Source organism: Eschscholzia californica, unplaced genomic scaffold (genome assembly GCF_041429995.1).
Source record: "Eschscholzia californica isolate CP2 unplaced genomic scaffold, dmEscCali1.0.p SCAF_4, whole genome shotgun sequence".
Classification (NCBI taxonomy): domain Eukaryota; kingdom Viridiplantae; phylum Streptophyta; class Magnoliopsida; order Ranunculales; family Papaveraceae; genus Eschscholzia; species Eschscholzia californica.
The window spans coordinates 7,616,069-7,635,128 of record NW_028238461.1 but is presented as its reverse complement, the minus strand read 5'-3'; the positions used below and the strand labels follow the sequence as shown (position 1 = coordinate 7,635,128).

Below are 19,060 nucleotides of genomic sequence, written 5' to 3'. Positions count from 1 at the left end.
AACTAGGGTGACTGTTTAAAAATAATCTATTTTTTTTCATGTCAAGTACTTTTTTTTTTTTTTTTTTTTGTTGAAGAGAGTGCTCACAGACACCACTAACTACAATTAATATCTAGATTCATAGACATCCTCGAGTTCCATAGTCGCTGCGACCGATGAAGACGTCCCCATTTTGCCAATTTGTCTGCTATCAAATTTAGATTTCTCGACACATAGGTGAATTTAGTACCCTTGAAAGTAGAAATAATCGCTCCAAAATTGACCAAAAGTTTTCCAGTTTGCCAATCGATCGCCTGTCCCTTGTTGTTGAGATGATTAATAAGATTGAGGTTGTCACTTTCGATGTGGATATATTCAATCTTGGCATCAGCTGCCCATTGAATCGCATTCAGCATTGCGCGACCTTCACATTCTTCTGCTGTCTGTCCTCTAGCCATGTCTGCCTTGGCCACTATAAAGTCACCTTTTTCATCATGTAGAATCCACCCTATTCCTGCTGGTTCCGTGCATATTTTGAAAGAGGCATCAACATTGAATTTTCATGTTAAGTACTTGGAGGGGAGGAAAAAAACATTAGAGAAAAAAAATTTGAAGACATCAAAGACAACATAATCTCTTAAATATGTGGTTCCCTTTGTGGCTAAGCCACAGGCCACCAAACACTATCTTATCTCTTCCTCTCTTTAATCTTTTTGATACATAGTATTAAATTACACCCCAGAATTCAAAATCCAACTTCACTTCTCTTTACAAACTTCTCAACAATGGCTACCTCAACTATTTCTCCTGCAACACTTTCTCAGGTAATCTACATATTAGTTTTCCCTAAACCTAACTTCTTGAAACTGGGGTTTTCCTATTATTGCATTTCATACCAACCATTGAAGTTTTGGTTTGAATTTGTTTAGCTCTGCTCTGGGAAGAATGGAATGTTTTCTCCTTCTCAATCACTTATTTTGAAGGCCACAAGAACCCAATTTATGGGAAAAGAGAAAAACATGAAGATAAGTTGTCAAGCTGGCAGCATACCTGCAGACAGGGTACCTGATATGAGTAAGAGAGAACTCATGAATTTGCTACTTTTAGGAGCTATTGCTCTTCCAAGTGCAGGCATGTTGGTTCCTTATGCCACCTTCTTTGCTCCACCTGGGTCAGTTTTTCTTTTTGTCTAGCTTTTATTTGATCTTTATGAATCGATTCCCTTTTTTCTAGTTCTTGTATGATGTAACTGGTAGTTTTGTTTAATTAGTAAATTCAATATCAATTAACTAGGATCTAGCAACCAAGAATATAACGTGTAGGTCCTCTCCACTTATTGCCCATTGGTTTTGAATTGGATGACCACAAACTTAACATGGTATCAGAGATAGGCCTATATGTGATAGGGTTAAAATCCACACGTGCTTCACGTCACCAGAAAAGAAAAAAACACGTGTTAGGCTCATAGAACGCCACATGTGCAGGGATTGTGAGAAATAGTCCCACATAGGAGAAGGGCGATCTAGCAACCAAGAATGTAATGTCTAGGTCCACTCCACTCATTGTGACTTGGTTTTGAGTTGGATGCCCACAAACTTAACATTTATTCATGGTTGTTGTTGACTTGTTGCTTTTATTGTCAAGTGTTGCAAGCTTAAGCTTAAAGTGTTCAAAATGTTTTTCTTTCATATTCGTCGAAATTATAGGGCATTAATGTTGCTAACTATGATGCAAAAGTCCCTACTTAGATACTTTGTTATGGAAGCAACTTGTTTGCTTATCATTTAGGCTATCGTTCCCCGTTTCAGTTTCAGAGTGGGCTGTATACATCCGTATAGCCTTGGTTCTGAAATCTCCAGTCAAGTGAAAAATATACCTCACATAGGGGTGATGTTATACTAGTCAAGATTATAGATTGATGATTGTTGTGAACATGTCGTTAAACATTCGAACTAGTTACTTCATTTGGCTTCGGCTTCTTTAGCTCTTTGTCTCTCTTGGCAACTAGCCGTGTCTAAACGGACCAGGAATTTTTTGTATCTCTTACAAGTTTACTTACCAGTGAATTTTAACTATTTCTCTGCATTGTTTCCTTAATTGCTAACAGGTCAGGAGGTGGTAGTGGCGGTATCATCGCCAAGGATGCCCTGGGTAATGATGTAATTGCAGAGGAATGGCTCAAGAAACATGGCCCTGGTGACAGAACCCTCACCCAAGGACTGAAGGTACTATAAATGGCTGATCTTTTGTAAAGGATGTGTGTTAAGTTTGTGGTCATCCAACTCAAAAACAATTGGCAATGAGTGGAGTATGACCTAAACATTATATTCTTGGTTGCCCCTTCTCCCATGTGCGACTATTCTCACAATCTGCTTAGCCGGTTAACAATAATGGTCGTATTTTCTTTTTTCATACATCTCTAACTCAGCATTAGTCGAGGTGGAAAATTGATGGTGAGTCGAATTTTCCATCCAAAGCCAGAGTGAAACTGATCCCCCCATGGCACCCTTGGAAGTTTTGAGAATTCTTCTAAAGAATTGAGTTTTCTTTAATTGAAGTAAACCAGTGTCGCAGTTTCCGCAAACATGTTAACACTAAAGACCTGTTTAGCCTTCATGATGCTCCATGACTTCGTTCCAATTGTATCAGATACTATGATTCATAATCTATATGTATGCAATCTTGATATGTTCGTCTCTTTCAGGGAGACCCAACCTACCTAGTCGTGGAGAACGATAAAACTCTTGCCACGTACGGTATCAATGCAGTATGTACCCATCTTGGGTGTGTTGTGCCATGGAATGCTAACGAGAAAAAATTCATATGTCCTTGCCATGGATCTCAGTACAATAACCAAGGCCGAGTCGTCAGAGGACCTGCACCTCTGGTAAGGATCTAAATGTTTTTCGTCTTTCAAATTTTCTTTTTAATGAAAATGTGCACCTAGGGTTTGGAGATTGACCGTTCTATCTCCCAGTACCAAAAAGCTTAACCAAGTTGACATTGACCAATTCACTCAACTCTCAGTTGGGCAAAGAGAAGCGTAGCACAAAGCTTCTCAGGAGACCACACATCCTAGTACCGCCCTCTGTGACTCGGTGTTTTTTTAATTGCCGATTGAATTGTTATTTTCTGTGCAGTCCTTGGCATTGGCACATGCGGATATTGATGACGGAAAGGTAGTGTTTATTCCATGGACTGAGACAGATTTCAGAACCGGAGATGCTCCATGGTGGTCTTAAATATTCTATTTTACATACTTGCCGTTTGCATCCATATGTTTACAAAAATTGTATTCGTACTTGAACTAAGTCAATCTTTTGCGTTCAAAGTATATAGCGTATATAGCCTGTATCACTACACTACAGTATTCTAGCTAGTTTGTAAAATTCATGAAGTTTGTAAACTGTGATAACAACTCGATCAGATTGAACTTGGCTAGTTAGTCTCCATCTTCAATTGTTCTGCAAAAACGCGTGCATGCTCCTTGTTTGGTACTAATGGTAGAATTCCAAGTGACTTCTGGTGATTACTTTGGGAATGATTAATACAAACTTTGGCAACAGTTTTACATTAACATCTGGCAACGATTGTTACGAACTTCTAGCAACGGTTTTACATTAACATCTCGAAATGGTTTGGCTGCTCTTTTTCGTGCGCTTGTTCCAGTTCTTCCTTGATGTCATCTCTTGCTGTCTTGGTAAAGCTTTCAAGTTTTCTTTTGGCAACAGTTTCAGATGCACTTATATTTTTGATGAGTAAAATATGATGAAAACCTAAGTAAGTTTTCCTGGATACAGGTATGAGTTGGATCTGATGATTGGTAGTTCTCTGTATTTAGCGTGCGCACAAACACACACACACGAGAGAGAGAAAAGCATTAGAAAACTAATAAAAGAGCCAAGTGTGAAACGATACGTTATGGTCAACTCTTACAAAAATGACCTACTACTTAATTGCAAGTGGAAACTTCGAAAATAAAAAATTGCAAGTGGAAACGTATTAATTCGGCTGTCCTATTTAGTTTCTATAGAGGTGAACTATGCACAAGTTTGCATTGATTTGTGTAGGGATCTTTAAACCTTAAAACCCAAAGTATTAGCATTTTTTTACTAAGACGAATAGGCAATTGGTTTTCAGGCGCAACTTCTTGCATTTTACCAAGATGAACAAGCAATTGATTTTTTCGACGCAAATTCCTTCATTATTGCTATTATTATTGTGATCCTTATAATGGCAAATGTGTTCTCTTTTTTTTCGTTAGAACAACAAATTTGTCTCTGGCCACTGGGTTAGAAACAAACTTTAAGGTCTGTTATATGGGACATTTTTAAAGTTCTTTTATGATTAAAGATCCAAATATTGTGATTATTATGTCGGTTAATGTGTTTATTCAATTCATATTGTTGTTTTAAGGAACAAAATAAATTGACAACTAGATATGTTTCCTTAAGAAGTGCATTTGTGTTTCCTATTTATCCATAATGATTCCGCATCGTTGGGCGTGAGAAAGATAAAAGGAGATAAAACTCTACCTCACCACATGAGAGTATGAGACCCATCAACTTGGAATATTACAAGAAAAAATGGTTTCCCACCTCTATGAGTGAGTTAGTGACAGCCTATAGTTGACCACACTCATTCATTTCCTAAGCCACCATCATTTTTTATATCTTATTAGATTCCCTCAATGTCAAAAAATTCATCAACCTTGTTTTAGTTTATAAAAAAGACATGAAATCATTTTACAAAGATTAACATGGCTTGCTTTTATAAACATGATGAAAGAATTTATCACCAAAGATCGATCTCCGCTCTTGTCAACAGAAAGCAACTCATGAATAATGATACCACCCGACTATGTTTGATAGAGGATATATGAGAAAAGCTTAACAATTTATGTGCTAATGATTCTTTTTGCGAATTCATGTCATTTGATATAAATTTGAGTAATGATGTTGATCTATAACAAATTAAAAAATCATTCAAATAATACAACACATGCTATATATATATATAAGAAATGAATAAGAAGTTATAAATGTCACCCACACCACCATTTCTTGAAGAAAGTTCCACATTCATTCATCTCTTTAGTATAAACCATTTCAAGATTTCTTTCTTTTAATGAATCAAAGGTATTATCTTCTATTCATGATTTCATGGGGTTTCTATTCAATGAACTATGTGTTTGTTGTTTTGCTAATTCAATGGTTTTATGCTATTTTGTTTTCCTTTTCATTTCCCTTTCTTCCTCTGGTTTTTCGAAAGCTTAAGTACAACTCTTTAGTTGATTTCTGTTTTCATTATCCTTCTAGTTAGTACTTGGCATGGGGTTCTATTTGTGCAACGTTCGTATGAGTTTAGAATCTAAAACTACTTTGGTTTGGCTTGATTAATTACTTGAATCAGGAATTGATTAAAGGCCTCATCGATGACAGTTGCTGGTGAAAATGGGAAGGTTTGCTACTTAACTTTTGATTTACTTAAAGAAGATGAGACTGATTTCAGGGTCATGTGATTTGGTGAAAACTAATCTCTATTGTTATTTACTTGTATTCAATGACCAGGGAAAGTATATGGCAATGGTAGTATGTTGGTTTTTAGGAAATGGAGCACTTTTCTCATGGAATAGTATGTTGACTATAGAAGATTACTACGTTTACTTATTTCCGGTACGTATATGTATGCTCTTTCTTTTTGCTGCATTTTTTTGTTCTCCTCTCCCTCGTGGCCAACTCCTGCTCGAGTTCCACACCTCGTCCATTCAGAGCCGTTGGTTCACTAAGGCCGACTTCCACCCATGCTCGACGGATGGGTCTTGTGGTCAAGCTTCCATCTTTATTTGCGCTCTGATAGCCAATCTCTGTCCAGCCCAATGATTCAACAAAACCTTTGCATGCTTCCTATGACCGTAGAAGCATTCTACCTGAGACTGTTGCTTGGCCTGGAGAGTCAGGACGAAGTCTAGAAATCCTAGCTTTTGAAGATTGGTATCTCACTGGTGGCTCGGGCCTCACAGAATAGCTCCTTATTGTCTTATATATTCACCGTTATGAAAAATTGGATTAGCTCAAAAGAGATATATTTGTTCTTATTTGATCAACATTAATCAAATAACGGGAGATATATCACTTTCTTATCTAATTAGTTTACTGTTTCGCGCTTATTTCATCTTGCAGAAGTACCATCCAACCAGGGTTCTTACTCTTGTTTATCAACCATTTGCGTTCGGAACACTAGCAATTCTAGCATATAATGAGGCAAAAGTAAACACAAGAAAACGGAATTTGGTTGGCTATAACCTTTTCTTCATCAGCTCCCTCTTACTAATAGTCGTAAGACTTTTTTTTATCCATTCTCATTCTCTTTAAGTTACTAGCTATGAATTTGTCTTGATTTTCCTTTTGTTTACCTATAGTTGGACTTGGCTACATCAGGGAAAGGAGGAATCGGGTTGTATATCGGTATATGTCTTATAAGTGGGTCTTTTGGAGTTGCAGATGCTAATGTTCAGGGTGGAATGATTGGAGACCTCTCTTTGATGTGCCCCGAATTCATCCAAGTAAAATTTGTCTTAGTGCCCCATTCTTGATGTTCTTATGAATGTCTTGTAGATCGTTAACCCTTGGTCTTGGTCTCTGTAGTCATTCATAGCTGGTTCAGCTGCATCTGGTGCTCTTACATCTGCCTTGAGGTTTATTACAAAAGCAGCATTTGAAAATTCGAAGGATGGTCTTCGAAAGGGAGCTCGTAAGTAAAAATCTATAGTTTTTCAATGATATCGATGTTACACAGAAAATGTTGGTTTTGAATCTTAAGAAAGTCACCGTTCTTTCACATCTTTTGCTTACTCTTGTTGCTAACGATGCTCAACTTGAGAGGTAGCGGGGCGGAACCAGGAATTTCTATAGAGACGGGCTAGTTTATATAAACTACCCTATGGGTGGATTGCCCCGGGGTAATTAGTGTAAATACAGAAACATTTCATCTTAATCAAACCCTCTTAGAGGAACCATTAGTAGATTATATGGGTTACAGCCCTATACCCTAATTTGGGTATGGTATTGTAACGCCCCAAGCTTTAGCAATTATCGATATTGTCCCTGCTTTTGACACCTAGACCCACGCCCGACAAATATGGTGTTTTGTTCTTAGCAAAGGTTTCGTCAGCCCACCTTAAAGTCTTCAACAGTTAGTAAGCTTAAGCATGTACCTATAGCCCAAGTTCCAGACGCTCTCCCAAAACGATGTGGGACTATCAAAGTTTTGATTTAAGGAATGGTAGTTCGTAGCCCTACATTTTCCTGAAACCAACCGGAAGAGACCCATAACCAGTACTATCTCAAATATCATAGTTTTTTGGCATTTCTAAATTCTAGTACTTTCCTTATAGTAACCCTCAAATTTCTTTCGACAGTGATGTTTTTCGGGATTTCCACATTTTTTGAGTTACTATGTGTACTTCTATATGCATATGTATTCCCCAAACTGCCAATTGTTAAGTACTACCGCGCAAAGGCAGCCTCAGAAGGATCAAAAACTGTTTCAGCTGATCTTGCTGCCGGAGGAATACAAGAACAAACAAGCGAAGGAGTACGTGTCTTTCTAGCTCTATCTAATACTAGACTACGATTTTTATTACGGATTTTAAAAATCACAAACTTCTAACTCGCCTGCATTTTTGAACTTCTTGCAGGTTGAAGAAGATCCTAAGCGTATGGATCGCCTAAGCACCAAAGAGCTGTTGTATCAGAACATGGACTATGCAGCAAATATGTTTCTTATATATGTATTAACATTGTCGATTTTCCCTGGGTTCTTATCTGAAGATACTGGATCGCACAGCTTGCGTACATGGTAAGTGATCGTATTCTAAGAAAGTATTTGATCGATGAAGTTTACAAAGTTCACCAACCAAAAACTGCAGATAGTTCAGCATATTCCATTGGGTTTGATATAGTCGAGTGATCTTGGGCCTCTCTCACCCCAATAGCTAGATCAAGAGGCAAGGCTCTTCCTCTACACATAAACTGACAACTTGCCCATCCACAACCACTGTGACATTATCCCAGCGAATACTTCTCTAAATTATGACTTCCCTCCGTCTACTATAATTCATATACGTATGAATAATCAATATAGTTTCTCTGCCAATACATACATATATATCAGGTTTCTACCGCGTACTATGAACGCGGTAGATCCCTTTTGGCTAACGCCTTCATGAGTAGAGACAACCTAAAATATGTGGGCTGACTACTGATCTATAACGGTCGAGCATGTCTCAGTGGTGTGTCTGTATTTGGTCTGCATTTTCATGAATTTCTTATCTACTTAATGGGATTACGTCAGGTACGCGCTTGTTCTGATTGCAATGTACAATGTATGGGATCTGATAGGGAGATATGTTCCAGTCATAGAGGTTTTGAAGTTAAAATCACGAAAAGCTCTTACAATTGCTTCCGTTTCTCGGTTCTTACTAGTTCCAGCTTTCTACTTCACTGCTAAATCTGGAGGCCAAGGCTGGATGATTGTGCTTACTTCATTCTTAGGATTAAGTAATGGTTATCTTACTGTTTGTGTCCTTACTGAAGCACCCAAAGGTTACAAGGTTAGTAGATAAAGTCTATGATTTTGCAATATCTTGAGTGTTTGCTTTTAATCCTTGATTTCAATCGGAAATCTGCCCCCGAAGGTCCGACTCGACCCAAACAAGATTTCATGCTGGTGTTTTGTTCTAGTCTGAGTTGAAGGCTACTATTTTATCCTCGAAGGAGTCAGATGAGAAAGGCGAGTCAAATCAAATATCCGAAAAGAAAGGGGACAAACATTTAATTTAATATTAAATTTGCATTTTTTGCAGGGACCAGAGCAAAATGCATTGGGGAATTTGCTTGTGTTGTTCCTATTTGTAGGTATATTTTCAGGAGTATTACTTGATTGGTTATGGCTCATTGGTAAAGGCTGGTAATACACTAATTGGAGAAGCTTTTAAAAATGTGGTTGAAAAATCAACCAATATAGAACCGGAATGGTTCATGAACTTATACGAAAACAAGAACCAACTTCTAGCGAGAAGCGGAACACAATGTTTTACAAGCTAGCCACTCTATTTGCATACATATATGGTTGTAAAATTTCATAGTTCATGTCTTTGTATAGTGTTGGAAATATTTATATTTGTGTTTGGAAGTGATTCTGTTCACTAGTTTCTTTTTTCTCCTCTTTGGGTTGATCCTCTAATAAAGCTTGTAATGATAGGAGAAATTGGTATTGTTTATTTGTTGAATGTTCTGTGTTTTACATTACCTTAAGTAGTTGGGGATGGGATCGGCTAACAGACCACTATCCTATCTCTACGGCTAGCATCAGTCGACCGTCTTGGATCAACCCCGCATTGGTGGCCTTTCAAACTACATATATACTACTTCAGAGTTCGCTCGACTTTTAAACAACATATATACTAGTCCACTTGGGGGTGACCACTATCCTTGTCGGCGCCTATTCAGACTAAATAGTATACTACTTTATAGTTGACTCGACTTGGGGGTGCCATGGGATCAGCTCGGTTCAACCACAAATCACAATCCCAATGTGATCCACGAATTACTCAGGCGAATACGCCAATCCCAACTACATAAGGTATAAGCATCACATTTTACTTTTTGTTTCCAAATTTTGCTTTGGGATCTGGCCTTGCACACAAACTCATGTTCACCATTTCCCATCCTTTTCTTTTAGGAAGATAAAACATAAATATGAACAATCTCTCATACAACAACTGATCTTAAAAACTTTAGAAGTTCATCTTTATGAATGTAACAGTTCATACTTTTATTCATTTCCTCAGTAGTTTCTTCTTCACTATGTGTTCACGACAAAAAGTCGACGAAAGTAAATGAATAACAAAATTTTAAACTAAATTAAACAAAACAATACAGAAAGCCCACTTAGACGTATCCCACTTCAAAATTGTAATTAGCTTGCTGACTGTGGGAGACCTAAAACACTGTTTTTTCTCGTGGACCACAAAATATATATATATATACCTTTTTGTTGGTTCTCAATTTTGTCTGAAACTGTCAAAATTGTAGGGAAGAACAAAGCTCAGAGATGAGAAGTTCCTTCATGGGGCCATGAGTCCTTCAATTGTGTAGACAAGTGATTCTGCCCAGTCTTTTTTGAATAATAATGTCTGTAGTGTCTTCATTACGTCGTAATCCGGATCAAGCTTTCGCTGCCAACCCTGCATAATATTAAATGTTACAAGCATGTCGTAGAATCTTGAATATAGTAAAAGCAACCATTGGTCAATCCAAAAGCTCAACCGAGTACCATCTAGTTTTATTGATTGGGGAAAGAGGCTATTACAAATTAATAACAGAGTTTCGATATACTTTTTTATTCTTAGTTGGTTATTCCCCACATTCTCCTATATAATTTGATCAATCCTTTCTACACAATTAATCAAGTCTTTTTAGCAGATCACAGGACATTGTCAACCCAGTATCAATAACTAGACACTCTTACACCGGCATGAAGACAAAACAATAAACCATTAGAAGGAGAATGTGATTACCTCAAGGACCAAAGTCGTGACCATCACAGTGCAAACATTGCCATCAATATTCACCCTGTGGCGCCGAACTTGTTCTAGTAAATCATGCATGCAATCAGCAGGATGAACCAAATCACCTTCTGCTGTACCCCAAAAATTGAATGACTTCTCCACCTCCTGATAAAACACCATGATGTAAAAATAATAACCATTAAGAGATAGAGAATGGTTGTGAACTTGTGACTTCTCAAGTCGTTCTTTTCAAGATAGCACTTCAAAAAAAAAAAACTAATAGTGGCGAAAGTTACGTGCCATAAGCTGCTTAGAATATTAAACTGGGTTTAGTAGTGCTATGAGATTTTCTGAAGAACTTCTAACTGCATTTTTTAATAATAAACATCGGAATAAAGTAGCTTGTAAAACCATCCATTTAGTTGTTTCCGAATATTTACTTTGGGAAACAGTTACTTAATAAAACCGCTTCCCATGATTATTATTTTTTAAAAAGGTAGTTCATCGATTAAAGAACTAAAGAAGCAATATAATACTAAGTCTCATCAAGTGACCAAGAGATGAAAAAACAAGTTTTATACCAACAAGAATTATCAAACCCGAGTAGAGTTCACAATTGTAAGTCAAATCACAAAGCTGCAAACAACAATATTACCTCAATGAAGGCCTTCGGATTTGGGCAGCTCTGTTGTTTTGATAACCTCAGGGTGCATTGAGCAGCCGTCCGGCCATCACGAGTTGCTACAGCCTTGAAAAAGTCCAATAAATTTATTCTATCACTCTTAGAAAGCTCAGCCGTCATGCCTACATCAAGGAAAATCACATGAGGCTTGGCCTTAAAAAGCCCTTTACGAGAAGATTTTCCATGAGGTAACCGAACAAGGATATTTCCAGGATGCATGTCGGCATGGATAAAATTGTCCACCTGAAAAAACAATATGTACTTAGAATAATAAAACACAGACACAGTATTCTGATCCACCTATTCTACAGTTCGTATCAAATAATTACCAGGAGCATCTTGAGAAGCGCATGAGTCCCGATGTGAGCAAGGGACCTTTTAATCCTTTCATTTCCGTCATTCTCATCAGCCAAATCAACATAATGTGCAACACTGTCTCCTTTCTCATACGTCTCCACCAGAACAGAAGGATGCACGAGAGGATATAAAGGCTTTGGAAAAGATACATCCTTCCATGATCGAAAATTGTAAATAAAACGGTTCAACTGTGCAGCTTCTCTGGCAAGATCTACTTGGGACATCATGAACACAGCAAATTGCTGCACACTTTCATCAAGTCTCAACCATCGCAACGTGGGTATGTAGTTCGATATCTTTGCAATAAAATTAATAATCACAAAATCTCTTCTAATTGATTCAGCAACGCCAGGATGCCTAACTTTTACAGCAACTACCATCGGCTTGGCCACTTGTCGAGGGTATCGAAATCTCAAAGTAGCTCGATGCACTTGAGCAATACTTCCTGATGCTAAAGGCGCCTCCTCAAAATCTTCAAAAATTTCTAGAAGCTTACGACCAAATGCTTTCTCAATTGTTCGTTTTGTGTAAGCGAAGCTATGAGCTGGTGCATTCGAGTGAAGCTTTGATAGCTCAGTGCATAGGTCTCCAGGAAATAGATCTGGTCTTGTTGCTGCCCATTGTCCCCATTTTATAAATGCTGGACCTGCTTTTTCTAGTGTTAGACGCACAATATGAAGCCATGTTTTCCTAAACTGCTCACCAAAGGAATCCGCAAATGGACTCATTGCTATACTCGGTGAAAACAAAATTGCTATAAAGATAGTCCTTAGAATTAAAATAAATCCCTCTAAGATCGAAAACATAAATGAGCTGAAGTAAAGATGCCCATCTTGTGCATGCATGTACAGAACATTGCTTATCGGATACTGGTCAGCATCCGCCATAGTCCTCCTTGACCATGCTGTTTGTCCAAGAAAGATAGCAAGAAAGCCAGGAGCTAGGATATGCGATCTGGTCAAGGCCAAGCTTACGGCACAAGCAATCCTACTTATTGGTGGCAAAGCTGGCCCATTATATGAACAGATTTGATAAAGCCTTTTCCAAGCAACTTGAGCAGGATTTACGGACTTATTAGTTGCCGAAACAATGAAGTTTTTCGTGCAACTACTGTTTATATTTGCCTTTGTCTTATTGAATATAAATGAAACAGGTCTCTGATTGCTGTACTGGGAGTATAATCTAGACAAAGAGTAAGATGATCCAAAAGTAATAACTGCCCCATGTTTCCTCTTTACTGAGTATTTGTTTTGTTGCTTTAAACATAAATGCCCGAATCTTCTAATACTTCTAACTGCCAAAACCCTGCATTTTTTACGATGGTTTAGGTTCGTTCAAAAGCACTAGATGATAAAAGCTCACAAAATCCTCAAAACTCAAAAGTCTAAAACTGCTCATATTGGGCGTGGTCTTGCAGATGGGAGCAAACAAGATTCTAACTTGAAGATTTTTAATGGCTATTTTCATAGGCCTATCACATGTTGGCATAGCTCTAGTACCATTTTAAGTTGTGGTCATCCTCCAACTAAACGAAATGGCAATGAGTGGATATGACCTTATATTCTTGGTTATGAGAATCCTTTGTCAATGTGGGTCAACCCTCAGAATTAAACTCCACGAACATTAATGGGACACTTAATTTGCATTAAGATGTCTATTGAAATAAAATCAATTAACATATGTTGATAATCAAAATCAACTATATCCTCATCTGATAAATAAAAACAATTCTACAAACAAATTGTTGAATGTGCAACTAGCATGCTTGATAAAAAATTGAAGTCAATGAAGCCTAACTTAATAAGGGATCAAAAGCTAATTCAGATTATGAAACCTACTCTAAACATCACCAAAAACGATATTCAAATTTGTAGATGAAAAGGATTCGAATATGCAATAAGAACTTCTAAGTAGATTGCGTTTTCGTTTGCTAATGAGATAAAACATGAAAACCCTAGAACTTACAAAAATATTAAAATCGAAATTACTAGCTATTGATACCTGAACATGGTGAGAGCTTGGTTTGTGAAAAGCTAAAAAAGGGAGTTTGTTAAGTATCTCTCCAGCTTGCATCTTCTCTCTTCTTTACACCAAACCATCACAGTTCTTCGCCCTTTCCACCACCTTTTTTTTTCATCATCAACCGATGTCGCATGGGCTGGAGAAGAAGAAAAAACTCCTAATGCTTAATTAAATCACGACATAGAAAGTATGAAAAGAGAAGGTTGAGAGAGAGAGAGAGAGAGAGAGAGAGAGAGAGAGAGAAAGAGCTTAGGCTTAACCAAAGTTTGTCCTTGGTTTTAACCACCTATCCATAAATTCATAACCAAACACACCATCGACGAACAAAATAAACAAAAGTAAAAAAACGTACAGAAGTGCATAACCCTAAATTTTCCAAGGCCTATAATACGAAGCAGTTGCAGCTAATGATTTAAATCTGTTTTAAGATTACAAGTTACCTACTTGGAAAGGTATAATTTGATAAACTAGAGAAATTAATTATTCGTATAGTTCATAATCAATGAAAGCCCTAATTTCTAACACTAACACGATCAAATTAAGATATGGATTGACTTCACAATCAGATCAACAGAAAACAATCTAAAGATTTACACTTAAATAACTAGAGCTGAACAGGATAAACAAATCGTTAAACATAAACACGAGAACAAATATTACCTCTTGCGTTTGTTCTTCCTCTTCTCTTACCGTCAAAGAGAAAAGGCGTTAACTGGAAAGAGAGAGAGAGAGAGAGATTGACTTTGTATCGATGAGAATATGAAGATAAATTAGGGTTTTGCCTAGGCTTGGAGAAGAAGAGGAAGAAGAAGCTCTTGCTGGCTAATTAAATCACGACAGAGAAAGTCTCAAAAGAGAAGGTTGAGGGAGGGAGAGAAAGAGAGATCCCTATTTCAGACTTCTGTTTTGTGTCAAAATTAAGAGCAGCGTGGTTTCTTACCTTCCGTTGTCGTAGCTTTGCACAGGCCTTTTCTGCTTCGGCCCTCAATATAACTATTATTAGAGACGGAGTCCAATTTTTGTATTTTTTTTCCGAGAGAGATCGACTACTATCTATGTTATTTACCTTAGTAGTTACAAGGCATTGATACATCAGGAAGATGTGATAAACACGATAACTTTCTAAGTTCAACAATAATGAAAGAGACCTAAAACCCAACAACATGAAAGAAGCCTAAAGTCTGACAAATTTATTACATTATTTACACTTTTAATAACCAAAGTTCATATAAACCATGGATTCCACCCTCTTTGGGAATCGAATCTAGGATCTCCAAGATTTTGGAGTTTATACCAACATTTTCAACCACTTGGGCAAGCAAGTATTGACCAATTTTTGTGTTCCGTGACCGACTTTTGTCCCTGTTTAGTATTTAGGGGTGGAAATCGGGCATGGTCGGGTGACTGTGGGCTTATTTCTTTATTAGGTTGGGTTGGTGGAGCTATCGAATTCGATGTCCATTAAGATTATCGAGCGAACTTAGGCAAAGTTATTTTCAAATTCTAGTGTCCAAAACTCGTCCAAACCTGTCAGACCTTTCGTGTTTATCGGGTATCGGGCGGTCGAATCTCGGGTTTGGACCGGGCAGTTCAAATTGTTATCTTGTCATAACTTTCTTTCAAGACAAATTCAAACCTAATTTGATTGTGGCCAGTCTGAGACCTTAAGCAAGGGTTCGGAATGACTCTCCCGAAAATCAAGGAAATGGCTCAGACGGTGCTAGTCCAAGACCTTTAGGCTGGTCACCGGAACCACCCAGATAGGTCCGAGTCTGAAACCTCCCAGACTGGTCTGAGTCCGAACCATTGCGTTGATTTTGAAGGGGTCGATTTGAATCCTTTATATCCCTGTTGGGGTCAAAGGAGTCAATCTCGTCCCGTGGGTGCTAACAGCAATTCTTTTGGGGGCCTTTAGCCGCTCCTAACCCTAATTTTATCTTTATATTCTCTTGGACACAAAGTCGCTCTTTCGCTTTCTCGCTCTCTCTCTCTCTCTCTCCAGTTAACGCCTTTTCTCTTTAACGGTAAGAGAAGAAGAAGAAGAAGAAGAAGAACGAACGCTAGAGGTAATCTGTGTGCTCGTGTTTAGGTTTAACGATATTTGTTTATCCTGTTCAGCTCTAGTTATTTAAGCGTAAATCTTTAGATTTTTCTGTTGATCTTATTCTGAAGTGAATCCATATCTTAATTTCATCGTTTTAGTGAGAGAAATTAGGGCTTTCATCGATTATAAACTATACAAATAATTAATTTCTTTAGTTTAATAAGTTATATGTTTAGAAGTAGGTAAGCTTGTAATCTTTGAACAGATTGAGTGGTTTTAGTTATGTAAATCATTAGCTGCTGCAATCGTTTGCCTTTGAAATTTAGGGTTTTTATTTTCTATCTTTAATTTGGTTCTTGGGTTGTGTGTTTGGTTATGGATTTGGGTATATGAAAGAAGAAGTTGAGGGAGAATTTTTTCCCCCATGTTTGTAAATACTTGTTCTATAAACTGTTTGTGTTATATCACTGAACATGGGTATTGTGGGTTCGTTGGCAGGTCGTTGATACTGTTTTTTGCTTTGGTTTTACTTGCTTGTCGTGTGTCTTACAATGTCGGACAGTCATGAAACTGATAAGAATATTGAGATATGGAAGATCAAGAAACTTATCAAGGCACTGGAAGCAGCTAGAGGTAATGGTACAAGTATGATTTCTCTTATCATGCCTCCACGTGATCAGGTAGCTAGAGTCACTAAGATGTTGGGTGATGAATTTGGTACTGCTTCAAACATTAAAAGTAGGGTTAACCGTCAATCTGTTTTGGGTGCTATTACTTCTGCTCAGCAGAGGCTGAAGCTCTACAACAAGGTTCCTCCAAATGGTCTAGTTCTGTACACTGGAACAGTTGTGACTGATGATGGGAAGGAAAAGAAGGTCACTATTGACTTTGAACCTTTCAAGCCCATTAATGCATCTTTATATCTCTGTGACAACAAATTCCATATAGAGGCTCTAAACGAACTTCTTGAATCTGATGATAAGTTTGGTTTCATTATCATGGATGGAAACGGTACCCTTTTTGGTACATTAAGTGGCAACACACGTGAAATTCTTCACAAGTTCACTGTTGATCTCCCAAAGAAACACGGACGAGGAGGTCAATCGGCTCTGCGTTTTGCTCGTCTTCGGATGGAGAAACGACACAATTACGTGAGGAAGACAGCTGAGCTGGCAACCCAATTCTACATTAATCCCGCCACTAGCCAGCCTAACGTTTCAGGATTAATCCTTGCTGGGTCTGCTGATTTTAAGACAGAGTTAAGCCAATCTGATATGTTTGATCCCCGTCTTCAGACGAAGGTATTGAATGTTGTGGATGTTTCTTATGGTGGTGAAAATGGTTTTAATCAGGCCATTGAACTGTCAGCAGAGATCCTTGCCAACGTGAAGTTCGTCCAGGAAAAGCGCTTGATTTTAAAGTACTTTGACGAGATTAGTAAGGACACCGGGAAGTATGTTTTTTCGGTGGAAGACACATTGAAGGCATTAGAAATGGGTGCTGTGGAAACACTCATTGTGTGGGAAAATCTGGATGTCAACAGATATGTGCTCAAGAACAGTGTTACAGGTGAGATAATAATTAAGCACCTTAATAAAGATCAAGAGACTGATCAAAGTCACTTTCGTGATTCTGAAACTTCTGCACAGTTGGAGGTTCAGGAGAAAACAACTCTTCTAGATTGGTTCGCAAATGAGTACAAACAGTTTGGTTGTACTCTAGAATTTGTCACCAATAAATCCGGAGAGGGGTCTCAGTTTTGCCGAGGGTTTGGTGGTATTGGGGGAATTCTTCGTTATCAACTCGACATGAGGACCTTCGATGAATTGTCTGATGAAGAAATTTATGAAGATTCTGATTAGCAATCAATCAGCCAAGACTCAATGTCGGTGCAGGAAGAGGGGAAGACTGCACCAGTTACGCAAGTATACCAGCTTGCTGCTGCTCCCCGTATGCTGCCGGACTGTTCCATGAAAGTTAATCAAGGTTTGCTGCTAATTCTACCAAGCTTCATTAATTGGTCCATAATTTGAATCTTACCCATCGACTTTACTTGCTTTCTTGTGTTTCTATCTAACCAGAAATTTCCTATTTTATTGACCTGTTTGAAATCTTATAAGGCGCTGCTCGATACGATGATTTTGCTGGGGATTCTGTCACTGACCAGCAGGGTAAATTTTACTGAAAGACGATCAAAGGTTTCACCAGTGGACAGACGAAGGAGGCCAATCTCTTGGAGTCTAGTTTGTGCCCGAAACATGGGTGTTATTAGGAAGCATGAAAGCATAGGCAATGGTTGGATCAAGAATAGAAGGGAAAACATGGTTTTGGGTATTCTTGTTATGATTTGTGTTTAAACTTAATTTGAAAGAGCTTCACGGCTCTTATAATATGATACCTTTGTTTTAGGCTTAAATTCGTAGGTGTGTGAGTCCATCTTGGACTAAAAACGGTCTTTCGTTTTGTTGAGTCTGAACTTTCTACTGTCATTTAGTTTTGTCCCACAATTGAAACCATCTGACTTGGTATTTGATGTTTGTTCCTTCTTTTGATTGGTGTGATTTATGGTAATACATTTTTTTTTTTTGTTGAAGAACATGAAATCTAGGGAGGTTTGATACCTAAACAGATTTTCATATTTGAAGGATTAAGTCATAAAATGATTATTATTATGCCTTTTATAGAATGTAATCAGCTTTCTAACAACAAAAGAAAAAAGAGATTGTAATCATCTGTACTAATTGTACAAATCAATTTGAAAGTTAATGTTTATCATATAAATCAATTTAGACAACATTTTTAAAGAACAAACACTCCAGCATTCCAATGCTAACACTCAACAAAACCCTAAAATTCTAGGTGTCAGTTGCATTACATTAGAGATGTTCTGAGGCACAGAGGCAGAGTTTCTGTATTTGGTATTACGCGAAGGTAAGAATGTAAAACCTAAAATCTAGCTATCTTTAGATCATAAGAACGCTCTTCTGAACATCTTCTTTGTTATCTTTAGATCATGAGTGAGCTCTTTTAAACTTCCTCTTCTTTGTTCACCTTTTTTTCTTATACAATTTTCCTGTCATCTCTTCTGGTTTCAAGTTTCACCTCTTGTTGGCGGATCGACTTTGCTCTATTACTCGCAACAAAAACATACAAACTATTCATTCTGGTTCTGCAAGAATAAATAAATAATTATCACAGTTTTTTTTTTTTGGACAGAAATTATCACAGTTCTCTTCTGAGGTTGATTTAAAATGTGAATAAAAAGTAGATACTACAGTTTTGAGCTTACATTCATCAGCTATCATCTCAAGTCGTTGTAGTATAGTGGTAAGTATTCCCGCCTGTCACGCGGGTGACCCGGGTTCGATCCCCGGCAGCGGGGCTTTCTTTTTTTAATGTTTTT

The 19,060-nt window shown here is 37.7% G+C and overlaps 3 protein-coding genes and 1 pseudogene across 6 annotated transcripts; 3 read left to right on the top strand and 1 right to left on the bottom strand.

The window, feature by feature from the left end:
- Positions 1 to 536: 536 nt before the first annotated feature.
- On the top strand, positions 537 to 3,452 carry LOC147542217 (cytochrome b6-f complex iron-sulfur subunit 2, chloroplastic-like). The gene is made up of 5 exons (XM_086637635.1): positions 537 to 803; positions 909 to 1,150; positions 2,087 to 2,204; positions 2,684 to 2,866; positions 3,120 to 3,452. Exons 1-5 carry the CDS (start codon positions 765 to 767, stop codon positions 3,219 to 3,221), a joined length of 684 nt encoding a protein of 227 aa, XP_086493761.1. The 5' UTR covers positions 537 to 764; the 3' UTR covers positions 3,222 to 3,452.
- A 791-nt stretch (positions 3,453 to 4,243) lies between these two features.
- On the top strand, positions 4,244 to 9,271 carry LOC147542216 (equilibrative nucleotide transporter 3-like). 2 transcript variants are annotated; one of them, XM_086637633.1, is made up of 10 exons: positions 4,244 to 4,289; positions 5,392 to 5,440; positions 5,550 to 5,654; positions 6,162 to 6,317; positions 6,401 to 6,544; positions 6,627 to 6,732; positions 7,400 to 7,575; positions 7,679 to 7,839; positions 8,335 to 8,593; positions 8,846 to 9,271. In XM_086637633.1, exons 2-10 carry the CDS (start codon positions 5,414 to 5,416, stop codon positions 8,951 to 8,953), a joined length of 1,242 nt encoding a protein of 413 aa, XP_086493759.1. In that variant the 5' UTR covers positions 4,244 to 4,289; positions 5,392 to 5,413; the 3' UTR covers positions 8,954 to 9,271. The 2 variants fall into 2 exon arrangements, with proteins under 2 accessions (XP_086493759.1, XP_086493758.1); XM_086637632.1 differs by lacking the exon at positions 4,244 to 4,289 and adding an exon at positions 4,782 to 5,117.
- Positions 9,272 to 9,791: 520 nt separating this feature from the next.
- LOC147542215 (uncharacterized) lies at positions 9,792 to 14,722 on the bottom strand. Of its 2 annotated transcripts, none has more exons than XM_086637630.1 (6): positions 14,274 to 14,722; positions 13,593 to 13,749; positions 11,564 to 12,896; positions 11,208 to 11,477; positions 10,562 to 10,717; positions 9,792 to 10,228 (listed from the first exon to the last, which is right to left on the bottom strand). In XM_086637630.1, exons 2-6 carry the CDS (start codon positions 13,598 to 13,600, stop codon positions 10,109 to 10,111), a joined length of 1,887 nt encoding a protein of 628 aa, XP_086493756.1. In that variant the 5' UTR covers positions 13,601 to 13,749; positions 14,274 to 14,722; the 3' UTR covers positions 9,792 to 10,108. The 2 variants fall into 2 exon arrangements, with proteins under 2 accessions (XP_086493756.1, XP_086493757.1); XM_086637631.1 differs by having other exon boundaries at positions 14,304 to 14,605.
- Positions 14,723 to 15,399: 677 nt separating this feature from the next.
- On the top strand, positions 15,400 to 18,245 carry LOC147542214 (eukaryotic peptide chain release factor subunit 1-3 pseudogene; annotated as a pseudogene). Its single transcript, XR_015223991.1, has 3 exons — positions 15,400 to 15,679; positions 16,156 to 17,643; positions 17,778 to 18,245. The product of XR_015223991.1 is annotated as a eukaryotic peptide chain release factor subunit 1-3 pseudogene (transcript).
- Positions 18,246 to 19,060: the final 815 nt, after the last annotated feature.